This window comes from Lucilia sericata, unplaced genomic scaffold (assembly GCF_015586225.1).
Source record: "Lucilia sericata isolate MDLA Ls3-8-SP2 unplaced genomic scaffold, ASM1558622v1 Contig000256F_arrow, whole genome shotgun sequence".
NCBI classification, from domain to species: Eukaryota; Metazoa; Arthropoda; class Insecta; order Diptera; family Calliphoridae; genus Lucilia; species Lucilia sericata.
The window spans coordinates 107,501-129,795 of record NW_023994282.1 but is presented as its reverse complement, the minus strand read 5'-3'; the positions used below and the strand labels follow the sequence as shown (position 1 = coordinate 129,795).

Genomic DNA, 22,295 nt, shown 5'->3' with positions numbered 1-22,295 from the left:
TTCATTTTCCATAAATATGGCAACTTTATGTTTGTTTACCTGTCAAACATTTTGCACGCCGCGTCTTTTTGACAGTTAACCATACGTGAAAAAAGAAGGTTATATTATAGTATTTTAGTAAAATTTTTCCTAAGTGAATTGTTAATATTTTATTTGTTAAATTATAATAATTAAATTAAAAAAATGTGGCCCCGTTTTGGCGTAAAAGTGGGTAATAGCACCCTTTGCATAGCACATGTTAAACCGTCTGATACAAAACCAGATGTCATAGCCAACAAACAAGGAGATCGTGTATCACAAGCATGTTTATTATGGGATGGCTATGAGGAAATCGAGTGTGGTCTAACTGCCAAACAAAAAATGTCCTCCAAACCAAAACAAGCGGTGGCAAACAGTTTTCAGTTTCTTAAAGCTCCCGAAGACATAACGGAGGAATTATGTACAAAGGCTAGAAAAACGTTACCATGTGAATATGACGCAGACAAGCATACGTTCGTGTTGAAAGCAATACAGCCTGGGAATGACGATGAAGACAAAGAGGTTGTTAAAGAGATTTCAGCATTTGAAGTACAAGTGAAACTTTTTGAATCGGAACTAGAACTAGCCAGACAATATTACAGTGATGCTACCCAAAAACCTGTTGTTGTCCTTTCCATACCTAGTTACTATCCAGCAAACTCTTGGAATATTTTGGCCCAAGCCGCCGAAAAAGCTGGCTTCCATGTGGCTCAGATAGTGGACGAGCCAACTGCCGCCGTTTTAGCATACGGTATTGGTGAGGATGCCTCCAACGATGATGCCAAATATGTATTAACTGTTAAATGTGGTGGTCTATTCTCACATTTTGCGTTGTTCGAAGTTAAGCATGGTCTATATACTAAAATTGAATGCTTCGGCCCATTCCCCATAGGCGGACAACAGTTCACGGAAGAGCTGGTGAAATTTATTTGCGAAGAATTTCAAAGAAAATACAAATTAGATCCTCATGAAAGTCGTCGCTCATTAGCCAAGATCCGTACTGCTGCTGCCAACTGTAAACATATTCTGTCAACTCTACCCTCCACCCAACTGTATATAGATTCTCTAATGGATGGCGTCGACTTTAACAATCAGATGAGTCGTGCTCGTTTTGAGAGTCTCATACAACCAGTTATAAATTCGTTTATGCAAACAATGAACGAATGTGTAGAAAAGGCTTTGAAAGATCACCCGGAGATCAAAAAACTCGATAATATTGTTTTATTGGGTGCCACTACTCAAATACCCAAATTACAATCGGCCATCTCCAGCAAGTATCCCGATGTTGAAATAAATAGTTCCATATCAGCCGATGAGGTCGTAGCTGTGGGTTGTGCCCGCCAAACTCTTTACTTGGAAGATAGTGAGAAGCAAGTTTTAGAACAGTCCGAAGAATGTGAATGTGTAGCCGAAGAAGTCACCATTTGGCACGGTTCCGCTGAAGATGATGAAGATGCTCAGAAGCTTTTAAATCCTGGTGATGTTTTGCCCAAAACTGTAGTTTTAAACATTAAACTAAAGGACTCATCTCGGGATTCGGAAGTATTCCAATTGCGTTACGGTTCAAAAGTCAATGAGGTACATATCAAGAAGGCTGCCACCAGTATACCTGAAGAGGGCTTTGTACGTCTTGAAGCTGAAATACAAAAAGCGGAAAACAGTGTGCCACTCGTACGATTAAGATGTATATGATTGATTAAAGCATAATGATAGAAAGGACGCAACGATTGTTGGAAAGAGAAATAACGCCTTCAGAAATGCTTTTTAGATTTAATTTTTTCTTTTATTAAAAAACAACTAATAAACTTTCTTAAAATACAAACAATGCAATAGAAAAACTTGTTTTCTGTAAAAAACCAAAAATATGACTTTTATTTACACATTTTTGTGCATAGTGTTAGTTCATTAAAAATCCATTTTTTCTTCATTCATTTGCACAGCTTTTGCCTTTAAACTACTTTCAACTTTACGCAGAAACTCTTCAAATACCACCACACCCTTGAACATACTTGTTTTCTTATAATCCTTTATACGAAGTTTTTCATCTGTTTCTTCCTTATTTTTAGTCTTTTCATCGAATGCATTAATTTCCTGCAGCAATTGTGCAATGTTAGGCACAGTAGTAGGATTAAATTTACCTGCAGCATTTGCATTAAATGGTACACAAACTTTTCCCGTAGCTGGATGTATGCAAAAGGGGGCTTTCAGTAAATGATTAAATCCCTTAGTGACGTTAATATCTAAACGAGGATACAAGCAGGCCAATTGAATTTCTTCTATTATATTTTTTAATCTACGAGACCATGCGGAGGCAGTCGAATTGCAACGCATAGAGTTGGCATAACGCTTGAAAGCTTCCCAGACATCACGAGCCGGAGCACCATCTTGTAGATTATTAAGCAGAAACTGTTCGGCATCTTTCCGAGCCCCATCATCAGCAATAAACTGACATAGCTTGCTAATGCCTTTTGGCGAACAAAACAGATTCTGATCACTCAAAATTATCTCCTCAAACATGGGTTCTATTATCTTAAATGCTCTTTTAATGCTATGATGCATTTTCTCTCCTATATGAACTCTGGGAACATTAACTCCCTCAACCATGACATGTGTAACGACTTGAAAGTATTCAGCCACCGCTGATCGCCCTGCTGTATCCAAATGACGAGCATCATAATCACATACCCAACAATGGACACCACGACGACCGGAAAACACCCATAGTATGTGTTCCCATCCAAAATCTTCACGTGCTGCAACATCTAGAACACGGGCTGCAACAACCATAAATTTCCAGCATTTTTGGCAAACATCCGCTCCACTACAACAAGTACGTACATCATCATAATCGGTCATATCAATATCAAAAACCAATTCACGTTGTACTGGTGTCATGGCGGCAGCTGAAATGCGATTGTTTTTAGGTCTGCAAAAGGAAAAAAAATACAAGTTTAAAATTTATCAGGAATTTTATTTTAATCTTATAAATTTGTATTTTAGAACTCTGTAATGATTCCCCTATTACAGAGTCCATTCAGATCGAAAATGCAATATACCCATTTTTTTTTAAAATATCGCGTGGAATTGAAACCATTCCAATTAGATTTGTAACAGTTTGTATAATAAATAAATTTGTTAATCGATTAGAATGAAATAAAACCGCAAAAGTTTCGGCCGTTGTAGCAACTTTTGTTCCATTTTTATTTATTTTTAATGTATGCCATTAAACTATTTAAATCTACTTATTTAATTTATTCTAAGCTTTAGACAAACCGTACTCTATAACATTTTTGACCGGAACATTTTTATAACAACCCTTACATGTCCATATGCTTATTAATCTATTTTTAAAACAAAATAAAACCAACCTTGTATTCATAACGGCTCCAATATCAATTTTAAATGGGCATCTGGAACATAATTCCTTTTCCAAATCACTTTGAGTGTCAAAACATAAATAACGTATGTAAATATCGTCGTGTAAAGTAAACGAAATTTCCCGATTAGCAAATATACCCTCTTCGGCTAAAAATAGAAAGCATACAAAAGAAATAGGATATGATGTTTATGTTATTTTAAGGCTCGTGCATAGCAGTCGCAGTCATAATAAATAAACAGAGAAAATACCCAAAAACACATGTCCCTATTCTATTTTTAATCATTAGTGTTTCTCTTTGTTTACTTACATAAACCGTAGGAAAGCCATCTGTAGAATGGTTTGTGAGGAAATAATCGTTTGTAATACACAGGTAACATATCAGGTAGAAAGGCCGGATCATAGACCGCATCATTTGTTGCTGTTGTTGTCGGCTTTTGTTGTTCCTGCTGGTGATCTGAATTCACATGTTCGGTGGTATTATCTACTTCCATTTCAGGCATTCTAGGAATATTTATTTAAATAAAATAAAAGGAAATCTGCAATTGTAGAACATATATACATATATAAAAGAAAAGTACAGAAAAAGTATAAATGTATTCTTATTACTTTACAATATCCGAGTTTTTAAACTTCTTTTCTATTAATAAACAAATTGTTGTAATCGTTTTAATTTTTTTTATTAAATTATTTTGGTTTTATGGGGTTTTTATATGTTAATAAAACATTAAAGAATGACAAAAATATAATATATTTTTAAATATATAATTATTAAATCACTGATACTCGATATCTACACGTACGTTTGTACTCGCTTTTTATCGAGTCACTTGTTCGAATTGATTCCTATATGTACTATATGTATCAGTATCGTTTTTTAGCATACTTAAAGAAAAGATTATTAATTATTTTAAGTTAGTATTGTTTTAATTTTAGACTTAAAAGGAGTTTTCTTATTTGTTGCTCGCTCCTTCTCTGCTCCTATTTTTTAATATTAATATTATGTATATTTATTTTAATAATAATTACATTACTAAACATGGTCATCATGTTTGCGGTAGGATGTTTTTGTTTTCATTATACGAAAATTTCCTCATCCTATGTCGACACAAAATACATACATGAACCTTGTGCTATCTTTTATTTGATGATTTATTCTAAACCTATTATTCTATATTAATGATATACCAGAAACTTTTCACGCAACTGTCAGGCGTATATCTTGCATTTTATGCTGTTGCCACAGATCTTCAGAGTGTTTGGCGGGACCCGTACTGTAGAGCGTAACCGAAGCGATGTGATTGTTGGGCATCACTTCGAAAATGATGTCTTGATAACCGTAACAGAATGTAGAACCAAAAGGATTAGCAGTATTGGTAGATGAAGCCCTATGCAGAACGACCGGTCTTTCCGAGGGAGCCATGGCAGCGCTTATTTCATTCCACTTGGAATAAGCATTTATTGTAACAGAACTTGTGGGTGTATCTCCGTAGGAAGCACGAGAACCGCCGTCATTAAGAGATCGCTCTGGCTGCAGTTGAAATTGAAATTCGCACCTATGATACATGTTGAAATTAAAGTGTCCCGGATAGTTGGTGTGTAAAATGAATTTCTTGCATGTTTGGGTGCGAGCATCGAACAGAACATCGATGCCCAACGTAAAGTAGTTAAAGAATATATCACTGCGTTTGCTTTGAGCTTGACGATTGACATTGGAGGAATGTATTTTCATTTTATCTTCACTTTTGAAGAATATACGATTTGGCGCTCCCAGTTGAGTGGTCACATCCTGACAACTATCACCAAAGAGAATTTCCTTTGAAAAGCACTGTCTACGTGGTTCCAGAGATCGCCCAGAGCCTTCTGTGAAGAGTTTTAACTTTAAGCCTTTAGTGCTGCCCAAGACAGTACGTAATACTGTGACCGACTCCAAGTAGATTTGACGATGATAGCAGGACAAGGGCAAAGGTGGAGTTTTATTCTCTGCTACATTACTGCCTGCATACAAAGACATCTTCGAGACTACAGGCGAAGCTCCACTTAGAAATACCAAAGAACCCAAGCCGTGAGCATAACCAGCATGCAATTTGCTATCTACCGGAAAGTAGAAACTGAGACCGCGAAAGTGTAAAGCAAATAATTGCTTGGCCGCATCGTATACGCCCGGATGAGTAGCACCAAATGAATGTTCGATTTGTTCAATCGAGGGTAACACCTCGGGCGAATTAAAATACACACCACCGTACTTTAGCTTTACTAACTTCATGTTGCAAACCTCAATTATCTTTAGGCGTTGGTTGACGGGATCGAAAATCAATCTTAGGCCATCTTGTGGCAAATTAATTATAATATCTACACCCAGGGGATTGGTGTCGGAGTACAGAACTTGCACTCCTTTAATAATGCCCACTTGAGATTGTATTATGGCAATAGCTTGAGAGAAATGCATTCCCAAAACGAATTCCCATGCATCACAGCCCAAAGAGATTTCAGGCACTATTTCCAAATCCAACATTGTTAAAGGTTGATTTCAATAGCTAAAACAATACATACACAGCCATCCATACAATGATATTAATAATTTATCACACTCATCAAAAGTCAATACACTTACCTTTTTCTAAAGATAAAACAAAAAAAAAACGAAACGAAACTAAACAAAACTGTTGGCAGACAGTGGCAGTGTTATGATTAGAATTCTTCTTAAATCTTATCAATTATTTTCTATGATTTTGCAAGGTCTCCAAATAATAATATTATTTTGTTGATTGACCCTGATATGAGCAAATTTTGTTAATTTTTGTTGTTTTTTTTTTTTTTTGTATTGTTTTTGCTTTTCTTTGTTACGGGTCCTCTTCTATTTTTTTAACTGAAACGTAATTATTATTTAATGACTTTTCTCACTAACTTAATTTTGAAATAATTACCCTTTTCTTGTAAAACACTAATTTATTTAGTATGTTACTGTTGTTTAAGCGATTTTCATTACTATTCCTTAAAAATTCGTTATAATAATATGAAAATTTGTTTATGTCGTCTTAATTTTTATTTTTTCTGTATTTCGTTTTAAATGAAGAAAAAAAGACTCACTAGTAAAACCCACTCATTTGACAACAGAAAACGAAAACAAAGAAAAAATCACTCAAAAGTCAAAATAACTAACAGCTGTTCAATAGTTATTTTAAAAATGGCTCCCTAACATCAAAACAAAACTTGGTGGTACTGTATGGCAAAGTTGTGCAAATTTTTGGCGCAAAAGTAAATACAATAAATTACAATATTTCTACTTACTTTTAATATAATACTAATTAATTTTATGTATATATTGTAGACTTTACACAGTATGATTAGATTTTTGTATGAAATTGTTTTTTTATGCTCTAGGAATGATAATATTTAGAATAATACGGAGAGCACCTTGTATCGATGCTAAACAACACAAAATTTTGGTAATATATAACTTGGCAGCACTTTCACTTGTGATGATCAAAGAATAAAATACCCATAAGTACTTTTGGTATTAAGAGGGAAGAAATTGGAATTTCAAATCATTTCCGTATTTGCTTCAAAATAAAAAAATTGTATTGAAATTTCTTTCGGATTTTTAAGTAGTATTGAATAATTATTTTTTTTGTCAACAACTTAAAATATTCGATTTTGATAGGAAATCTCTAATGAAAAAATGTGAGTTTTTAAATTAAAATTATTTTTATTATATGTATTAAAGTCCCATCTCGATTTCTTATAAACTAGACAAGCAAAATATTGGTGCTATGTATCTCACAAAGGCTGAATGCCTTCAGTGGGAACAGGACTATCACATACTATACAGCAAAACTTTGAATCTGTAGTTATATTAGCGGTCAAACAATAATAACAATAGATATGATCACAGCCCATATAATGGGGCAAAGTGGGACGCTCGCCACAATATGCGCACGCGGATGAGAGCAAAAGTTTAGGTTTTACTTGTAAAGGTTGCTGCTGGGTATCCACTATACTTGATGCTTTTTTGTAACTAAATATACTTTTACCTAGACGTTGCAATTTCCGAAAATTAATAATTGGTAAAACCAATCCCAGAATTTCCTATAATAAAGAGATAAGTAAAAGCGATTGTTACCAGATATTTCGTATTTGAGAAAATTCTTACCATAAATCCTCCCCACAATAATTCTCTGGTCAAATATTTATAACCAATATCTCTTCGCTGATTATGACGTAGACTTACATAGTCTAGGCCCAAAAAGAAATCAATTAAAGTGGGCTTTCGGCCGGTTTTCAGAAATCTAAAGAAATTTAATATAGATAAAACCAGAGCAGCATTCTCGCCATATTCCAAACATTTGTGTAACCATTCATAACGTCTATTTAGTCTACGTTCTTCCAAACTCTTGACATAACTAGGTAGAACAGTTAAGCAGAAATGTAAAACCAAACGGGATAATGTTAAACGTTCGGAATCGTAAGCTAAAACCAGTAATTGTTGACCAAAAGTGGAACAACGTTTTCCCACGGAGCCAAACCAAAGAGCTGACTGAATAATTAAGTCTAATTCAGGTTGTATTCTTACAAACAAAACGGGCTGGTTCGTAAAAAATTAATACATATTATATTAATTATTAAACTACAAAAATATTTTACAAACTCACCGATATGGCCTGTAAATTCTCTAAAAGATTATCTCTTATCAGTCGTGTAATATCTTTGTTTAAATTTATGGCATCAATCTACAAAGATTTTTCAATAAAATCAATATAATCTTTATTTTGTACAATTGTATATCTACCTGATTTACACGAGGAACATATTGGTTTTTTGTGTCCACTTTGGAATGCATTTTAACAAATTCTGTTTTGTTTATTAAAAATTAATTGTACTATGCCCAGTGATATCAAGGAATAGAAATAATACAAACACTGTAATCAAAACAAAATACGAAAAATAATAATTTAACTAGACAGCACTTTAAAAATAGCATGTCTGTAAATAAAAAATCCAATAAAAACTTGACAGCACTTGAGTACAGCTGTTCATATTGTTTGTAAACGAAGAAAATAAGGAAAAAAGTGTAATTTTTCTCAAACAATTAAGAAAAATCATTTAATTTGATTTTTGGTCAAAAATTTGAACAAAATGAGCTCACCTTCGATTAAGACCAACAATGATACACTCAATAATAAACAACGTAAGTCGACAAAAAGTAATTCTACTACAAAATCAACCAATTTAGATACTAGAGCAGAACTGGCCGATTTGATCAAGAAAAAGGCGGAAACTTCAGTAAGTTCAATATAAATATAAAAATATTTATTTTTCAAAACTATCTCCCGCACAATAAATCTTTAGGAACAACTGGCTAATTTGGAAAGACAAATATATGCATTTGAGGGTTCATATCTGGAGGACACTCAATTGTGTGGCAACATCATACGTGGTTGGGAAAGATATTTGACCTCGAATAAGGCAACCAATTCCAAAGCCGATAAGCGAAATCGCAAATTTAAAGAAGCCGAACGATTATTTTCCAAATCCTCTATTACTTCTATGGCCATATGTAACCGTAAGTTAAAAATTACACCATTATAACAAGCTATGCCATATTTATATTATGAATTAATTTAGCTGAAAGAGCCAGTGAATCTGATTCTGTTACTAACGAAGATTCTAGCGACAATCAGATAGCTTTAAACCAAAACACAACAACGGCACACGATGGTACCACCTCTATTAAAAGCTCAGGCAAAGAAGAGAAATCTGACCGCGCTTCTACACCGCAAAGGGAACCGAATAAAGAACCCACTACACCCAGTGGCAATACATCGACCAAAAGTAAGCTTTCCTCATCAAGTGTAACCGCTAAAAAAGGCGGTCATATTAATAAGAAGATAAGACATCGATGATTTAGGGGTCGGCCGCGGCACCGTTCTACTTACTAATACGAAAGCCGCGACCTTACAGGGTAAACATTATTATGGCCCGCACAAGTGGTATAGGTTGAAAAATACAAGACAATTTTTTCTTATTTCTTCACATAATTACTTATTTTTAAAAAGCCTAATTACGTATTTGTGTAGAATTTTATTCTTTGCTTGTAATCTTACAATTAGAGTTCGAAATAAAGATATAAAGGCAAACAAAATTGTTTATCGTATGTTTAAACTATAAAACCATAAAATAGATGACCAGCACAATAACAACCAACGTAACAAACATACCACCCAACATTACATACTTATCCTCAACAAATCTTCGTTCAATCAATTTCATTGTATGATTGGACAAACCTAATGTACTACCAATAGTCATCAGGCGTTTTTGGGCCCCTTTTAACGTGCTACGTTGATTTACCAAACTACTGAGTATATTACCGCCTGTTGCAATCATATCATCAACGCCCCGATGAGCATTACCCAACTGGGTATTGTGTTGTAAAGCATAATCGATATCGAGACATGTTTCAGCACTATTGGGTGCAAATCTGTGACTTAATAACTGTTCACGTTCTGACAATTCCTGTTGTTTACGCTGTCTCTTTTCTCTAAACATTTGCAAACTACTCTGAAGGTGTCGGACATCATATTTTATTTGATCCACCCGCATTTTTGCGCTCTGTCTTTGTGAGGCCGGCACTTTGTAGAGTAAAACATCTAAACGGTCACAATTGCTGCAATAATTTCAAATATATTTAATATGGAACACATCATATCCAAATGGGCTAATTTGAACTTACGAATTTACTTGTGTTATTTTCATTTGTATCTCATTTTCCACATCATAATTATCCGGTTGTCCAGCAGTCTGTACTAATTTTTGAAAGCTTTGCTCAATCTCTTGTAATATTCGATTTGTTTGATGATATAAAGTCTCCATATTTGTCGGTATTTCTTTTAAAAATTATTCTTTAATCCTGATCCAATTTGTTTTCTAGTGATGCAAAAACATGAAATTGTAGTTGTTTTTTTGTTGTGACGTGTGTCATCTACTCAGAGTCCTGAGTCGATCAAAATCAATGACGGTAACTGTTTAAAATCTCCAGTCAGCCGGCTAAAAGAAAATTAATAAATTGCTCAAAAAATAAAAATATACACTTAAAATATGGGAACATATTGAGCATAAGCTCATTTAAGATAAAATATGTATATTCACAGAAAACTATATAGTTTTCTTTACAAAATAAAACAACGGATAGATTGGGTGATCTGGCAATACTATATATGTAGAGCTATCAATAAAGTACGGTAACTTGACCATTTGCGGAGGATAGGAAAGTACTTGGCAACTCTTAGCTGGTGGCCATTTTTACAATCGTCGTCGGTCGTATCAAATTGGGTTTCGTATTTTAATCAGAAAAATATTTTTATTTTTCATTTAATACATATTTTGGAAATTTTTCATAAAATAAATCATTCGCAACTCCTTTTAAATTTAAGGAGTTTAAAATATTCGAAAAAATAGAACTACAATTTCAAACACAAAAGTTGACGTCATAAGTTTTTTCTGTGCCAAACGAAACTTGGTTCGTGTGTTCGCTCGCACCACAAGTAAAAGAAAAAGTCGCAATAATTCGTAATTTTTACGAAAAAAACAAGAACTATCGTAAAATTTTATATTATTTTTGAAATTAACAAATTCTTATTAAATATTAACAAAGAGAAATAATTTTCTTTGGGTAAAATTTGTAAACATGGCTCAGTAAAAATGTCTAAATTAAAATTAAATAAAGTTACAAAACCTCCATGTGGAGACAAAGTTCGTCGCATTAAATCTTCGAAAGCGAAGAGGGCAAGTGGTAGTAGAAAAACTTCCAAGGATTCTTTTAAATTTCATCAGTGTCACCAGTTGGAAACCGTTCAGCTGATTTCTTTATCTTCTATCTATTTCTATAATAAGTATAACAACAATAACAAAAATGGACAAGGACAACAAGAAACAAAATTATTCTTCAAGAACTGGCAATACGAGAACATCCAATCAAACAACTGATTCAAATTGTCAAAAATCATCTTCTGGTGAGTATATATATACTTGCATTCGCTTATATATTTCTCTTTGCTAAGTAATATACGTAATAATTGAAGATATACAAACAAATAAACATTGGCCAAAAAACTCACGTCGTCGTGAAAACCCCTCAACATCGGCACGCAATAACAACAACAGTAATAGTAAACAACAACAATCAGCAAAAGTACGTCCGAATGTGGACAAAAGACCACGTGCCCGAGGCTATAATGGCTACAACAACAACAACTCCGGTGGCTCATATCGTGGCTCTAACGAAAATCACTTTACTACCGGCACCGGATTAGGGTATGGGGATACAACGTTCTATGGAGCAGCTGTAGAACGTTTTGAGCCCAACGATTATGAGCTAAATTCCATTTATGCTCCCGGCAGCAAGAAACAGAATTTAAATCATTTATTGAATTTTTACTATACTCCACGTGAAGTGGACTATTACGATGGTGTTAACAGCGCTGGTAATGGTGGTAGCGGCAATGGTTATAACCAACGTCATGGTCATGTTAAAAGGCATAAATACAATAAAGAACAGTTTTTACAAGCAAAGTAAGTATTATAGGTAATGATTTTTCAAAGAAACGAAATTTATAATTGTTTACTCTTGTATCCAGCTTTCAATTTGTTATAAAATCATCGGCTAAACGTAAAACCGATGACTCGCCAGACACCCTCATCGATTGGTCTTTAATCGAACAGATCAATATACAGACACCCGATGAACCACAGTGTCCCATTTGCTTATATCCACCAGTGGCTGCTAAAGTAACACGTTGTGGTCATGTCTATTGCTGGCCTTGTGTTTTACACTATCTTTCTCTAAGTGACAAGACCTGGCGTAAATGTCCCATATGTTATGATGCCATACATGTGGGTGATTTAAAAAGTGCTTCTATTGTTCAACAGCAAGCCTTTAATGCTAACTCTCGCATAACCTTCCGTTTGATGCGACGCAAAAAGGGCTCTTTATTCATAGAACAATATGATGGCGATAAAAATGAAGAAAATATCGAAAAATATCCATATGTCAGTAGTCCCCTGAAAGAGAAACTATTCTCGAAGTTCATATTAGCAAAACGTAGTGATGTAGCTGATATCTTATCGCGCGAACAAAGAGAACTACTGACAGATGTGGATGAGTCTTGTCCAGAATATGTATTCATACAACAGGCCCTTGAGTTGTTAAAAGAACGAACAGAATTACTGGGTGACATCGAACTAAAGGATGAGGAAAAATATAAATCTGAAGAAATTGCTGAAAACATCGAGGAAAAAGGCAAATTTGAAGTAACTGCACAAGAAGGGCTTATAAATGACAATATCAGTAATATTGAACATGCAGAACTTCAAGCTAATAATGAGCTAAAAGAAACTGAAGAAGCTACGGACTCCAACAATGAGGCTTTAAATAAACAAGAAATCAATGCTGAAGAAGAAACTTCAGAAACGTCTTCTAATACTGATACTATTTCATATACTCAAACAGCATGTGCTCAAAAGTCATCGCCAAATAAATTTTATTATTTCTATCAATCTGAGGATGGTCAGAATATTTATCTACATCCATTAAATGTGAAAATGTTGCAGGCTTGTTATGGCACCTTAGCCGATGCACCTCCTGTTATTAGTGCTCGAATTATACAAAAGGAACAGCATTCAATGGATGAAGATCATCGTCGTAAATTTACCTGTTTAGGCCACTTACCATTGACTTGCCAATTTGCTGTAGTGGAAATTGAATTGCAACCACCTTATGTCACCGAGGACATAATACAAGCCTTCAAGGGCGATATATTGTTTCGCAAAAAGGAACGTCAACGCCGCGCTAGGGAAGAACGGGAACGTGAGAAGCACATAAATGCCATAAATGAGCGGCAGATGGGAAAACTTGTAGCTAGTACAGCTAATATAAATATAACATCGTCCCATGAATTTCCAACGGTAAGTTGTAACATTATAGATATTAGGGTAACAACTGGTTATATTTTTTGTATTACAGTGTGGTTTCGAGGAATCTCTAGTGCCCGCCAGCGACCTAGATATGACCGATAATGTTCCCTCAACTTCTAAAGGTGGACGCACTAAAACTGTTAGCACCAGTAGTGCTGGCAGTTGCAGTTATTCTGCTATTGCTATACACTGCAAAAAGGAACATACACCTTGGGCTAATCTAAATGCAGCTCAAATGAAACCAACTTTAGCTGCTGCTGCTGGCAATCAGTTAACAACCGATGATGGCGAGACTTCCATTTTGAATACTATACAAACTAATTTAGGCGATGTTTTGGCTCAAGCTTTATCGCAAAAGAAGGAAAGAAAATGTACAACAAAAGCCAATGAATCAACCAATAATAACAACTCAAATGCCACTGGTGGTAATAAGAAATCGAAAAAAACTAAGAAAATGCTTCCTCTATATTCTACCGGCATGAATTTTGGTGGTAACAACTAAAGCAGAAAACTAAACTTTTATTTTTGTTTGTTTTTAAAAATTGATTTTTATTTAAGATGTCTATCTAACTATAGTTTCGTTTTTTTGTGAAGTGATTTAAGAAATCTATTAAATATTATTATTTAACCATTATATTATTGAAATTACAATTCATTATTTACAAAATACTTAATAAAACATAACAAAAATTAATATAACCCCATTCATTTTGGTTTTACTTTGAAACGATTTAAATAAAAACCAACGATGCCGGCAGGGGTTAAATAAACAACAAAATACAAATTACATTGCATACTTTAGGCTTAACAAATTTCTTAAAAACATAACGTGACCAACAGATTCTGGTTAAGGTTCGCCTGGTAGAAAGGAAAAAAATTTTAGATTTACACTTTTTTATTGATTTTTTAAATAAAACACCATTTTTCATTTAAAATTAAATTCAATTTGTATAAGAATTTGTCTTTTTTATTGAATTTCAAAGCAAGTCCAAAATATATTACAAAATATTCATGTTCTTTCTCAATTGGTTTTTTATATTTGTGGTTGATTTTGTTAATTTTTCTTAATGAATTTTCAAACGGAATTTTGTTTTGTAATTAAAAAAAATTCTCATAATAATGAGATTGCAATACATTCATTGTTTTATTAAAACTATTTACACAAACGTCGTAGCCATGCTTCTTGTATGGGTGTTTTTTTAAATACATATATTTTAATATAATTTACTTAAGAAATGATAATTTCTTATTTTATAGCTCTTTAACAACAAACAGCATGGCCAGTAAGTAGTATGTTTCTTATATTTAAATAAACAAATTATTAAAAAAAAAAACTAATTAAATATAGGAAACAATTTAAACAATAGTTTAAGAGCAACATGAAATTAGTAAAATGGTTTATAAGTAAATTATAATTAAATTAAATTATAAATAAAGGACAAAATTATAATAAATTAAAAAATATTTAGAAATACACTAAGACTAAAGAGGGCGAGCAGAAAAATAAAGATTTACAAAAAAAAAAAAAACTAATAATGCATTTGCTAATAAAAAAAAATCTATAAAATACAAAAATATTAATAGAATTTTCAGCTAAAAACGTATAAAATATTAAATTTTAGGGCTTTTTCTAATTTTTGAAAATACGCTTTTGCAGTTGTTTCTTTTAAAATATGATTTGTATTTTATAAATACAATTCAATACGTACATACATAACAACAACCAATATCCATACATTCTACACATTCAATGTGTTTTCAATTCAAATTGCAAAGTTAGCAATTTGTAATTATTGTGGTATGATGATGAGGAGAAGGAGAAGGAGTAGTAGTAGTAAGTAGTGTTTGTTTTCATTTTCTAAATAAATAACGACGATGAGTTTAGTTCTTTAAAAAAGGCGTATGTTATATTAAATTTAAATATTTCAAATAGATTTGTTAATTTTTGTTTAAACTCTCTTATTCAAAAAAGATTTGTTTCTTCTGTTGTTGTTGTTGTTTACCATTATTATTAAAACTTCCTAAATGTTGCTTGTTTGTTTGTTATACCCGCTACAATACAATAATTATAAGTGTTTCTACACAATTATGTTTGTTTTATTAAGCAGCCATCCATCCATATATAATGGTAATATTTTTTCAAAATTTAATTACTTCTACGCTCAAATTCCACATCATCATCATCATCATCGTCTTCTTCGTCCGGCGAATACTGATCATTTCTGCGTAACGTTGTGGGACTATCGACCACACGTCGATGATAAGTACGTCTACCACGCGGTGAATGTTCCATATGAATATTTACCTCAGGACCATTATCACTTGATCCCCTTGATGCCACACCATCATCGTCGAGAGCCTCATCATCTTCATCATCGTCAAAGTCAATATAATCACCATTTACTGAACCACTTGGACTACCAGGTGGACTGAGGGCTTGTATCAATTTTCCCTTCGATTCGTTCCACAAATGATGAAGACGTTCACGTCCGAACAGTAATAGGAAAGCGTCAATAAATTCACGTGATTTTTCTTCCCATTTTGTTATGATATCACCCTTGACTTTAGTCAATTCACGACGTCCACGATCTTTAAGTTCGTCCATTTTGTTTTGTAAACGGAATTTCTTTTCGGAAAGAAATGAGACATTCAAATCTTTAGCCGAATAGCCACGAGCTAAATTACGTCGTACGTACAAATCGTAATCTTTAACAATGCGAGCAACAATATCTGAAGTAGAGACTCCTGGAAATACGACATAAAAAAGAATTGTGAAATTAGTTTTGTGAAATATAGAGTTTTTAGTAAAAAATATAGATATTTTAGAGAAAAATTGCGTTTTTAACGAAAATTAAGTTGGAGATTTATAAAAAATGGAATTTTTAGTGAAAGTTTGATTGTTTTTTTTTATAAAAAATTTTATTTTTAATGAAATATTTTATTATTAATATAAATTTGGAATTTTGTAATGAAAAGATTTTTGGTCAAAAATTATTAATAAAAAATTTTAATCTTTCGTATAAAATCGAATTTTTAGTGCAAGTTCGCTTTTTTTTGTGAACAATTTTATTAAAAAAAAGTATTTAAATTAAAAATTTTCTTTAATTTCTTACCTTCAGTACGTTCAGTTGCCACAAACATGCCTTTAGCCTTTAACCAACCATAAATATCATCAACTCCATCGCCAGTATATGGAATGTCATCATGGGCAACAAAATCAATTTTGTTGGAAGTAATAAATTCATCATTCAAAGTCCAAGGAGCATTTGGAATAATCTGTTGAAGAAAATTGTTTAGTAAATTTCTATCAAATCATCCGCACACACACAAATAAAGCCAAAAAAAAAAAAAAAAACTAGATATTTACCTCATCAACATAACGACAATGACGTACGCCTTCATAGCGTTCAAAATCATTCATTACTGTGCGGCCCTTCATTTCATGGGTGAGTTCATCATTGCAAATACCCACAATCAAATAGACATTAGGGAAAATATTTTTAGCCTGTAATTATTAACAGATAATTAAAAAAAAAATAAATAATTAAATTGTATAATGATGATTTTCTTATTTCTGTTTAATTTACCTGCATTAATTGTCTGGCATGACCTTGATGGAATAAATCATAGATACCATCAGCATAAACACGTACTCTTCTAGAGGTTTGACCGCTGCGGGCCATTTGATACGTTATCTTATAGTTATAATCACAGCGATCACGTTCACGTACAGCCTCTTCATCGGTGGAAAATGGTGCAGGTTTGCAAATCGTCTAAAAACACACACAAAACAGATAATAGAGGAGGAAAGTTAATTTTCACTGTTTGCTTTTAATTTGCTCAGTAAAATAATAAGTTATTACGTATTCTTTAAAGTCCATGTGTAAAGGCAACATTTTTACAACCGCCATTTTGTTTCGTTTATTTTTAATTGAAAACTTCTATTAATAAGAAAAATATTTTGATCAAAAATAATTTGTAATGCAACGCTTTGTTTTTTCGATGACGTTTCAAATTTATAATTTTGCTGCAATTGACAAATTTTTATTCCATTACTATGTTCTTTTTTAATTTTATTATTTTTATTAAATCTCGGAAGCTACTACAGTGTTACTCGTTGAAGTTCCTTTGGATAAATGACTAGATTTTTGATTTTGCAAATTTGTTTTACTTGGATCTCTATATGTACATAACGCTTCATCATTTATTGTTCGTTTACGAATAAAACTACTACTGCTACCACTACTATGATGATTTTTTTGTCCAGTAAATTGAGTCTTCCTCTATGTTTGTTTCAATTAAAAGAAATTAGTCTTCTTTATAATAAAAACCCGCTACGCTATATAGTCGTATATAAAAATGAATACATAGTAAGCCGGCGACTCGGCTTTAAGAATCAAGTGACAAACTATTCTTTATATTGGCAATTTATTGGAAAGAAATAATACTAAAAAAGCAACCATCAACAACAGCGTTATTAAGTAGTGTACAGTGGGTTCAATGAATATGAGTGTGTATTGTTTTAATTTACCAAAACGAAACCAATTATGTAGAATATTTGTGTGTTAAATTAATTTTTGATTAAAGGAAAGAAATGAACCGACACATGAGGGTATTACATTAAGATTCAAAAGAATGTATTTATTTGTTTATCTATCTATCTATCTATCTATCTATCTATCTATCTATCTATCTATCTATCTATCTATCTATCTATCTATCTATCTATCTATCTATCTATCTATCTATCTATCTATCTATCTATCTATCTATCTATCTATCTATCTATCTATCTATCTATCTATCTATCTATCTATCTATCTATCTATATATCTAGATATCTATCTATCTATCTATCTATATATCTATATATCTAGATATCTATCTATCTATCTATCTATCTATCTATCTATCTATCTATCTATCTATCTATCTATCTATCCATCTATCTATCTATCTATCTATCTATCTATCTATCTATCTATCTATCTATCTATCTATCTATCTATCTATCTATATATCTATCTATCTATCTATCTATCTATCTATCTATCTATCTATCTATCTATCTATCTATCTATCTATCTATCTATCTATCTATCTATCTATCTATCTATCTATTTATCTATCTATCTATCTATCTATCTATCTATCTATCTATCTATCTATCTATCTATCTATCTATCTATCTATCTATCTATCTATCTATCTATCTATCTATCTATCTATCTATCTATTTATCTATCTGTATATCTATATATCTATCTATCTATCTATCTATCTATCTATCTATCTATCTATCTATCTATCTATCTATCTATCTATCTATCTATCTATCTATCTATCTATCTATATATCTATCTATCTATCTATATATCTATCTATCTATCTATCTATCTATCTATCTATCTATCTATCTATCTATCTATCTATCTATCTATCTATCTATCTATCTATCTATCTATCTATTTAAAAAAATAACCTAAAATTTTACGACTTTGATTTGTAATAAAAAATACTAAACACACCTGAAAAGTTATTATCTCAAACTTATTAGAGATTAGCAAATAAATTGAAGAATGGAAGGGAAAGAAGAAAATAATCTCTACGATAAGAAACGGGGTGATACCAAACCACATAAACAATAACCAGAAAAGAATTCAGGTTTATGGTACTACCTAGCAGGAAATATTAAAATATTCCCTTCCGAAAATCGTAAGTTATAAAAATCGTTGTTTTCACGGCAGCACCAAATCGATTCCAAGTTTGACCATAATCCTAATATGTATTCTTTTTCCCTTTTAAACATATTAAATTGCAAATGAAATTGTTATTAGATGAATAAGTATAAAATTTCATTTGTTTTATCATAACCAATCAATTACATCAATTAAAAACTATTTGTTTTGATTAAAATTAATGAAAACTATATACAAATCTGTTTTGTGTTTTTGCTACAGTTCGAATTCTTAAGTTAAATAAATAAAAAAAACGATTGTACATAATATACATAAAAATGTAAACAAATGATGCAAATACATATGTATGTACAGTAGTTTTTCGATTTAACGAACCTATATGTTGCCAGGCCTGTTCGTTAAATCGAAAAGTTCGTTATATGCAGTACTAACTCGAAAGTGTCTTTTGGGTACATAAATAATTAAAATTACATAAAATCTAATTTATAAAAATATGTTCCAGGAAATATAATTTCTTTAGACAATATTTTATAAGAATTTTATGAAAAACTAGCAATTTATATCACAATGTAAAAACAATAAAGAAATTTGAAAAAACTCAGTTTATTTCGTATAACTAATCTACGTTCTGGAAAAGCACTCGGACGACATAATTCTTAAAGAAGTTTAAACCCAATGGCTGGAATTGCGATGAATCTGAACCTGGCCTCAGAATTCCTTAGGAAATAGATTAATGTAAAGTTATTAAAGCGTTTCATTGTTTCACAGTTTCATCGTTTTCATTCTTTGAGATATCTGATTCCAAAGTTTTTTGAAATATTTTTCCTTTATTTCACAGCTATTCCTGTAAATATCCTTTTTCCAAAAGAAAAACTATTTATATTGTTTATTCTATAACATATCGTTTCCAATTCTTAGAATTGGAAAAAATTATGGTCACAGTGAGGACTTGTTAGTTTGGCGAAAAATAAAAGCGAAATGTTAAGGTATACGATTGGCTAAGTCTTTATTTTGAACACCAATTTCTATGATTTCAAATTCTGAGGCCAAATTCGGGTTGAGCACGAGCTTCTAGAAAAGTATACATTGGCCTCTCTAAACATTTTTTGTTTCGATTTTCTAATTCGATCGACATTAGTTTTTGCGACATTAAGGATTGTGGATTTGATTATCTCATATTTTTGTATAAATCTTTAATAAAAAAATCTCAGATTATCTAGAATATTCATTTTACTAAATTAGAAAAAATCAACTCTCGAAATCCATATTCGAAAGCAATGGAAAAGTAATAACGTCGAAGCTTTTCTGACATGATTTTTAGTTATTTTTGTTAATTTAACTCTAATTTAAATTATTTTATTTATATTTGTTCGTTAAACTGAGTACAAAACATATTTTTTGTTCGTTATGTAAGGTACTCAATGTAAAAATATTGATAGTTCGCTAAAGGCGATGTTCGTAGAAACGAATGTTCGTTAAATCGGAAAACTACTGTATATAAAAACACATTTACATACATACAATATAAAAACAGATTGTAAACAAAACAAAAAGAAACCTTTCATTTCAAATAAAATTGTCTGGTACTGGTACTACTCTGAGATGATGATGGCGTGATAATGTACTAACTACATGATAATGATGTTTGTTTGTATGTACCAATACATTTATAGTCACAATCATTAATTTGACTGCTTGCTTTCAACGTCGACATTTTTTTGTAGTTTCCTCGCCCGATTGTTTATTTTTATAACAGTTACATTTATTTAAATTTTCTATACATTCTATATATACAATAATAAAAAAAACTAATTTTATTAATTTGCCGTCCAAGAAGAATCGTATGTTTGTTTACATTATTGTTTGTCGTACAGAAAATTGACTCGAGTACAATGACGAGCTTGAAAGAAAGTAATTTGTTGAGGTCACGTGAAATAAATTGTATTATGTATTGTATATATAGTACAATATATTAAATGGACATTAAACCTGCCTCCTATTCGTTACGTTATAGGTTTTGATTAATTACATTTGGGGTGGGGAATTGCGTATAACAACTTTTATGCGTTTGAATGCTTTATAACTTGTTGAAGATAGTAATAATTTTGTTCAGGTTAGGCTGAGGATACTACGAAATAATAATTATGTCTTAAAATATAGATAATTCGATAGATAGATAGATAGATAGATAGATAGATAGATAGATAGATAGATAGATAGATAGATAGATAGATGGTATACTAGGTAAGGTTTGCTTTCTTTTTTAAAAAAACCTCTGAAGAATTTTGTGCTTGAAATCACCATAAAATACACTTTATTTTTATTCCATGATGTAATTTTATTATAAGAAAATTTGAAAATAAAAATCTCCAAAAATTGCGCATATTGCTACTAAATTATTAGCTACACATGTATAATGGACATAATACTACCATATAAAATGTATTAATTTAAAGATCATTCTTAAATAATATGTATATTTCCATATGTTTGTACAAAACTTTTGACTTTGAGATGTTTGTTATAGTCTAGTATCTTTTGCAAGCATTTGTTGGTGTTTTTTTTAATTTAAATTCTATTATAAATGTTTTTTATTTGTTTATTTCTAAAGTTTAATATTTTTGCAAAAATCTACGCATCATTTCTAGTTGTTTACAACAACAAAATGAGTTCATATTATACGTATTATCACCACTATATATAAATATTTTTCCCGGTAAGAAGAATATAAAAAAAGAGAACAAAACATGATGCAATAATGACGACGTGTCTTTTTATTTTGCTTGTTTTCATAATGTTTTTTAGAGGAGATCCCCATTGAATAATAACATATTACATATATACATGTACACATTTTTTACTGCGGTCTACATACATACATTTGTATGTATGTAGTATGTGTTTATATTTAGCAATTTCATTTGCAATTTTCAGGTCCAATGAAGCATTTAAGTTTACATTATGATATAGTTTAGTTTAAACTATTATAATTATTATATTAATAAACTTTTAAAACATTATGGTTAATTAAGGTTAAAGTTTGTTTTATAATGGCTTAAAGTTTATAAAAATGTTTAGTTATTATAAAAAATTAAGTATCGTATGTTGAACTTTAACTCTTAAAAAGATGTTAACGCGTTACTTTCATTGTACTTAATGAATGGTAGTTTTAAGACTATTTTGTAGTATGGAAGTCTATAATATACCAACAGTTTAACAATCATTCGTTT

The 22,295-nt window shown here is 31.5% G+C and overlaps 8 protein-coding genes across 11 annotated transcripts in view; 3 read left to right on the top strand and 5 right to left on the bottom strand.

Annotated features, from left to right (window-relative positions):
* The first annotated feature begins 33 nt into the window (after window positions 1-33).
* Window positions 34-1,848, top strand: LOC119602845 (heat shock 70 kDa protein 14). The gene has a single exon (XM_037954615.1). It carries the CDS (start codon window positions 184-186, stop codon window positions 1,708-1,710), a length of 1,527 nt encoding a protein of 508 aa, XP_037810543.1. The 5' UTR covers window positions 34-183; the 3' UTR covers window positions 1,711-1,848.
* LOC119602846 (DNA primase small subunit) lies at window positions 1,842-6,860 on the bottom strand. 2 transcript variants are annotated; one of them, XM_037954617.1, is made up of 4 exons: window positions 6,686-6,857; window positions 3,705-3,898; window positions 3,387-3,543; window positions 1,842-2,944 (listed from the first exon to the last, which is right to left on the bottom strand). In XM_037954617.1, exons 2-4 carry the CDS (start codon window positions 3,895-3,897, stop codon window positions 1,924-1,926), a joined length of 1,371 nt encoding a protein of 456 aa, XP_037810545.1. In that variant the 5' UTR covers window position 3,898; window positions 6,686-6,857; the 3' UTR covers window positions 1,842-1,923. The 2 variants fall into 2 exon arrangements, with proteins under 2 accessions (XP_037810545.1, XP_037810544.1); XM_037954616.1 differs by having other exon boundaries at window positions 1,843-2,944; window positions 3,705-3,933; window positions 6,686-6,860.
* LOC119602847 (UPF0183 protein CG7083) lies at window positions 4,056-6,577 on the bottom strand. The gene is made up of 3 exons (XM_037954619.1): window positions 6,322-6,577; window positions 6,009-6,263; window positions 4,056-5,931 (listed from the first exon to the last, which is right to left on the bottom strand). The coding sequence occupies exon 3, from the start codon at window positions 5,907-5,909 to the stop codon at window positions 4,593-4,595; it is 1,317 nt and encodes a 438-aa protein (XP_037810547.1). The 5' UTR covers window positions 5,910-5,931; window positions 6,009-6,263; window positions 6,322-6,577; the 3' UTR covers window positions 4,056-4,592.
* Window positions 6,861-7,083: 223 nt separating the features above from the next.
* LOC119602841 (peroxisome biogenesis factor 2) lies at window positions 7,084-8,444 on the bottom strand. Its single transcript, XM_037954608.1, has 4 exons — window positions 8,184-8,444; window positions 8,047-8,124; window positions 7,548-7,979; window positions 7,084-7,483 (listed from the first exon to the last, which is right to left on the bottom strand). Exons 1-4 carry the CDS (start codon window positions 8,232-8,234, stop codon window positions 7,175-7,177), a joined length of 870 nt encoding a protein of 289 aa, XP_037810536.1. The 5' UTR covers window positions 8,235-8,444; the 3' UTR covers window positions 7,084-7,174.
* Window positions 8,397-9,536, top strand: LOC119602843 (chromatin modification-related protein MEAF6). The gene is made up of 3 exons (XM_037954611.1): window positions 8,397-8,677; window positions 8,744-8,957; window positions 9,020-9,536. Exons 1-3 carry the CDS (start codon window positions 8,531-8,533, stop codon window positions 9,295-9,297), a joined length of 639 nt encoding a protein of 212 aa, XP_037810539.1. The 5' UTR covers window positions 8,397-8,530; the 3' UTR covers window positions 9,298-9,536.
* On the bottom strand, window positions 9,456-10,412 carry LOC119602842 (probable Golgi SNAP receptor complex member 2). Its single transcript, XM_037954609.1, has 2 exons — window positions 10,128-10,412; window positions 9,456-10,061 (listed from the first exon to the last, which is right to left on the bottom strand). The coding sequence occupies exons 1-2, from the start codon at window positions 10,265-10,267 to the stop codon at window positions 9,557-9,559; spliced, it is 645 nt and encodes a 214-aa protein (XP_037810537.1). The 5' UTR covers window positions 10,268-10,412; the 3' UTR covers window positions 9,456-9,556.
* A 247-nt stretch (window positions 10,413-10,659) lies between these two features.
* LOC119602839 (RING finger protein 10) lies at window positions 10,660-14,002 on the top strand. The gene is made up of 4 exons (XM_037954604.1): window positions 10,660-11,406; window positions 11,476-11,965; window positions 12,031-13,357; window positions 13,416-14,002. Exons 1-4 carry the CDS (start codon window positions 11,307-11,309, stop codon window positions 13,866-13,868), a joined length of 2,370 nt encoding a protein of 789 aa, XP_037810532.1. The 5' UTR covers window positions 10,660-11,306; the 3' UTR covers window positions 13,869-14,002.
* Window positions 14,003-14,456: 454 nt separating this feature from the next.
* The window catches only part of LOC119602840 (choline-phosphate cytidylyltransferase A), a 25,208-nt gene continuing 17,369 nt past the window's right edge, over window positions 14,457-22,295 (bottom strand). For 2 of the 3 annotated variants that reach the window (XM_037954605.1, XM_037954606.1), the window contains exons 3-6: window positions 16,954-17,139; window positions 16,734-16,871; window positions 16,480-16,642; window positions 14,457-16,111 (exon numbers count right to left, since the gene is read on the bottom strand). In XM_037954605.1, the coding sequence (XP_037810533.1) occupies window positions 15,513-16,111; window positions 16,480-16,642; window positions 16,734-16,871; window positions 16,954-17,139 (1,086 nt within the window). In that variant the 3' untranslated portion in view covers window positions 14,457-15,512. Of the gene's footprint in view, window positions 16,112-16,479; window positions 16,643-16,733; window positions 16,872-16,953; window positions 17,140-17,229; window positions 17,522-22,295 lie in introns of those variants that run through there. The other variant, XM_037954607.1, reaches the window with a different exon arrangement.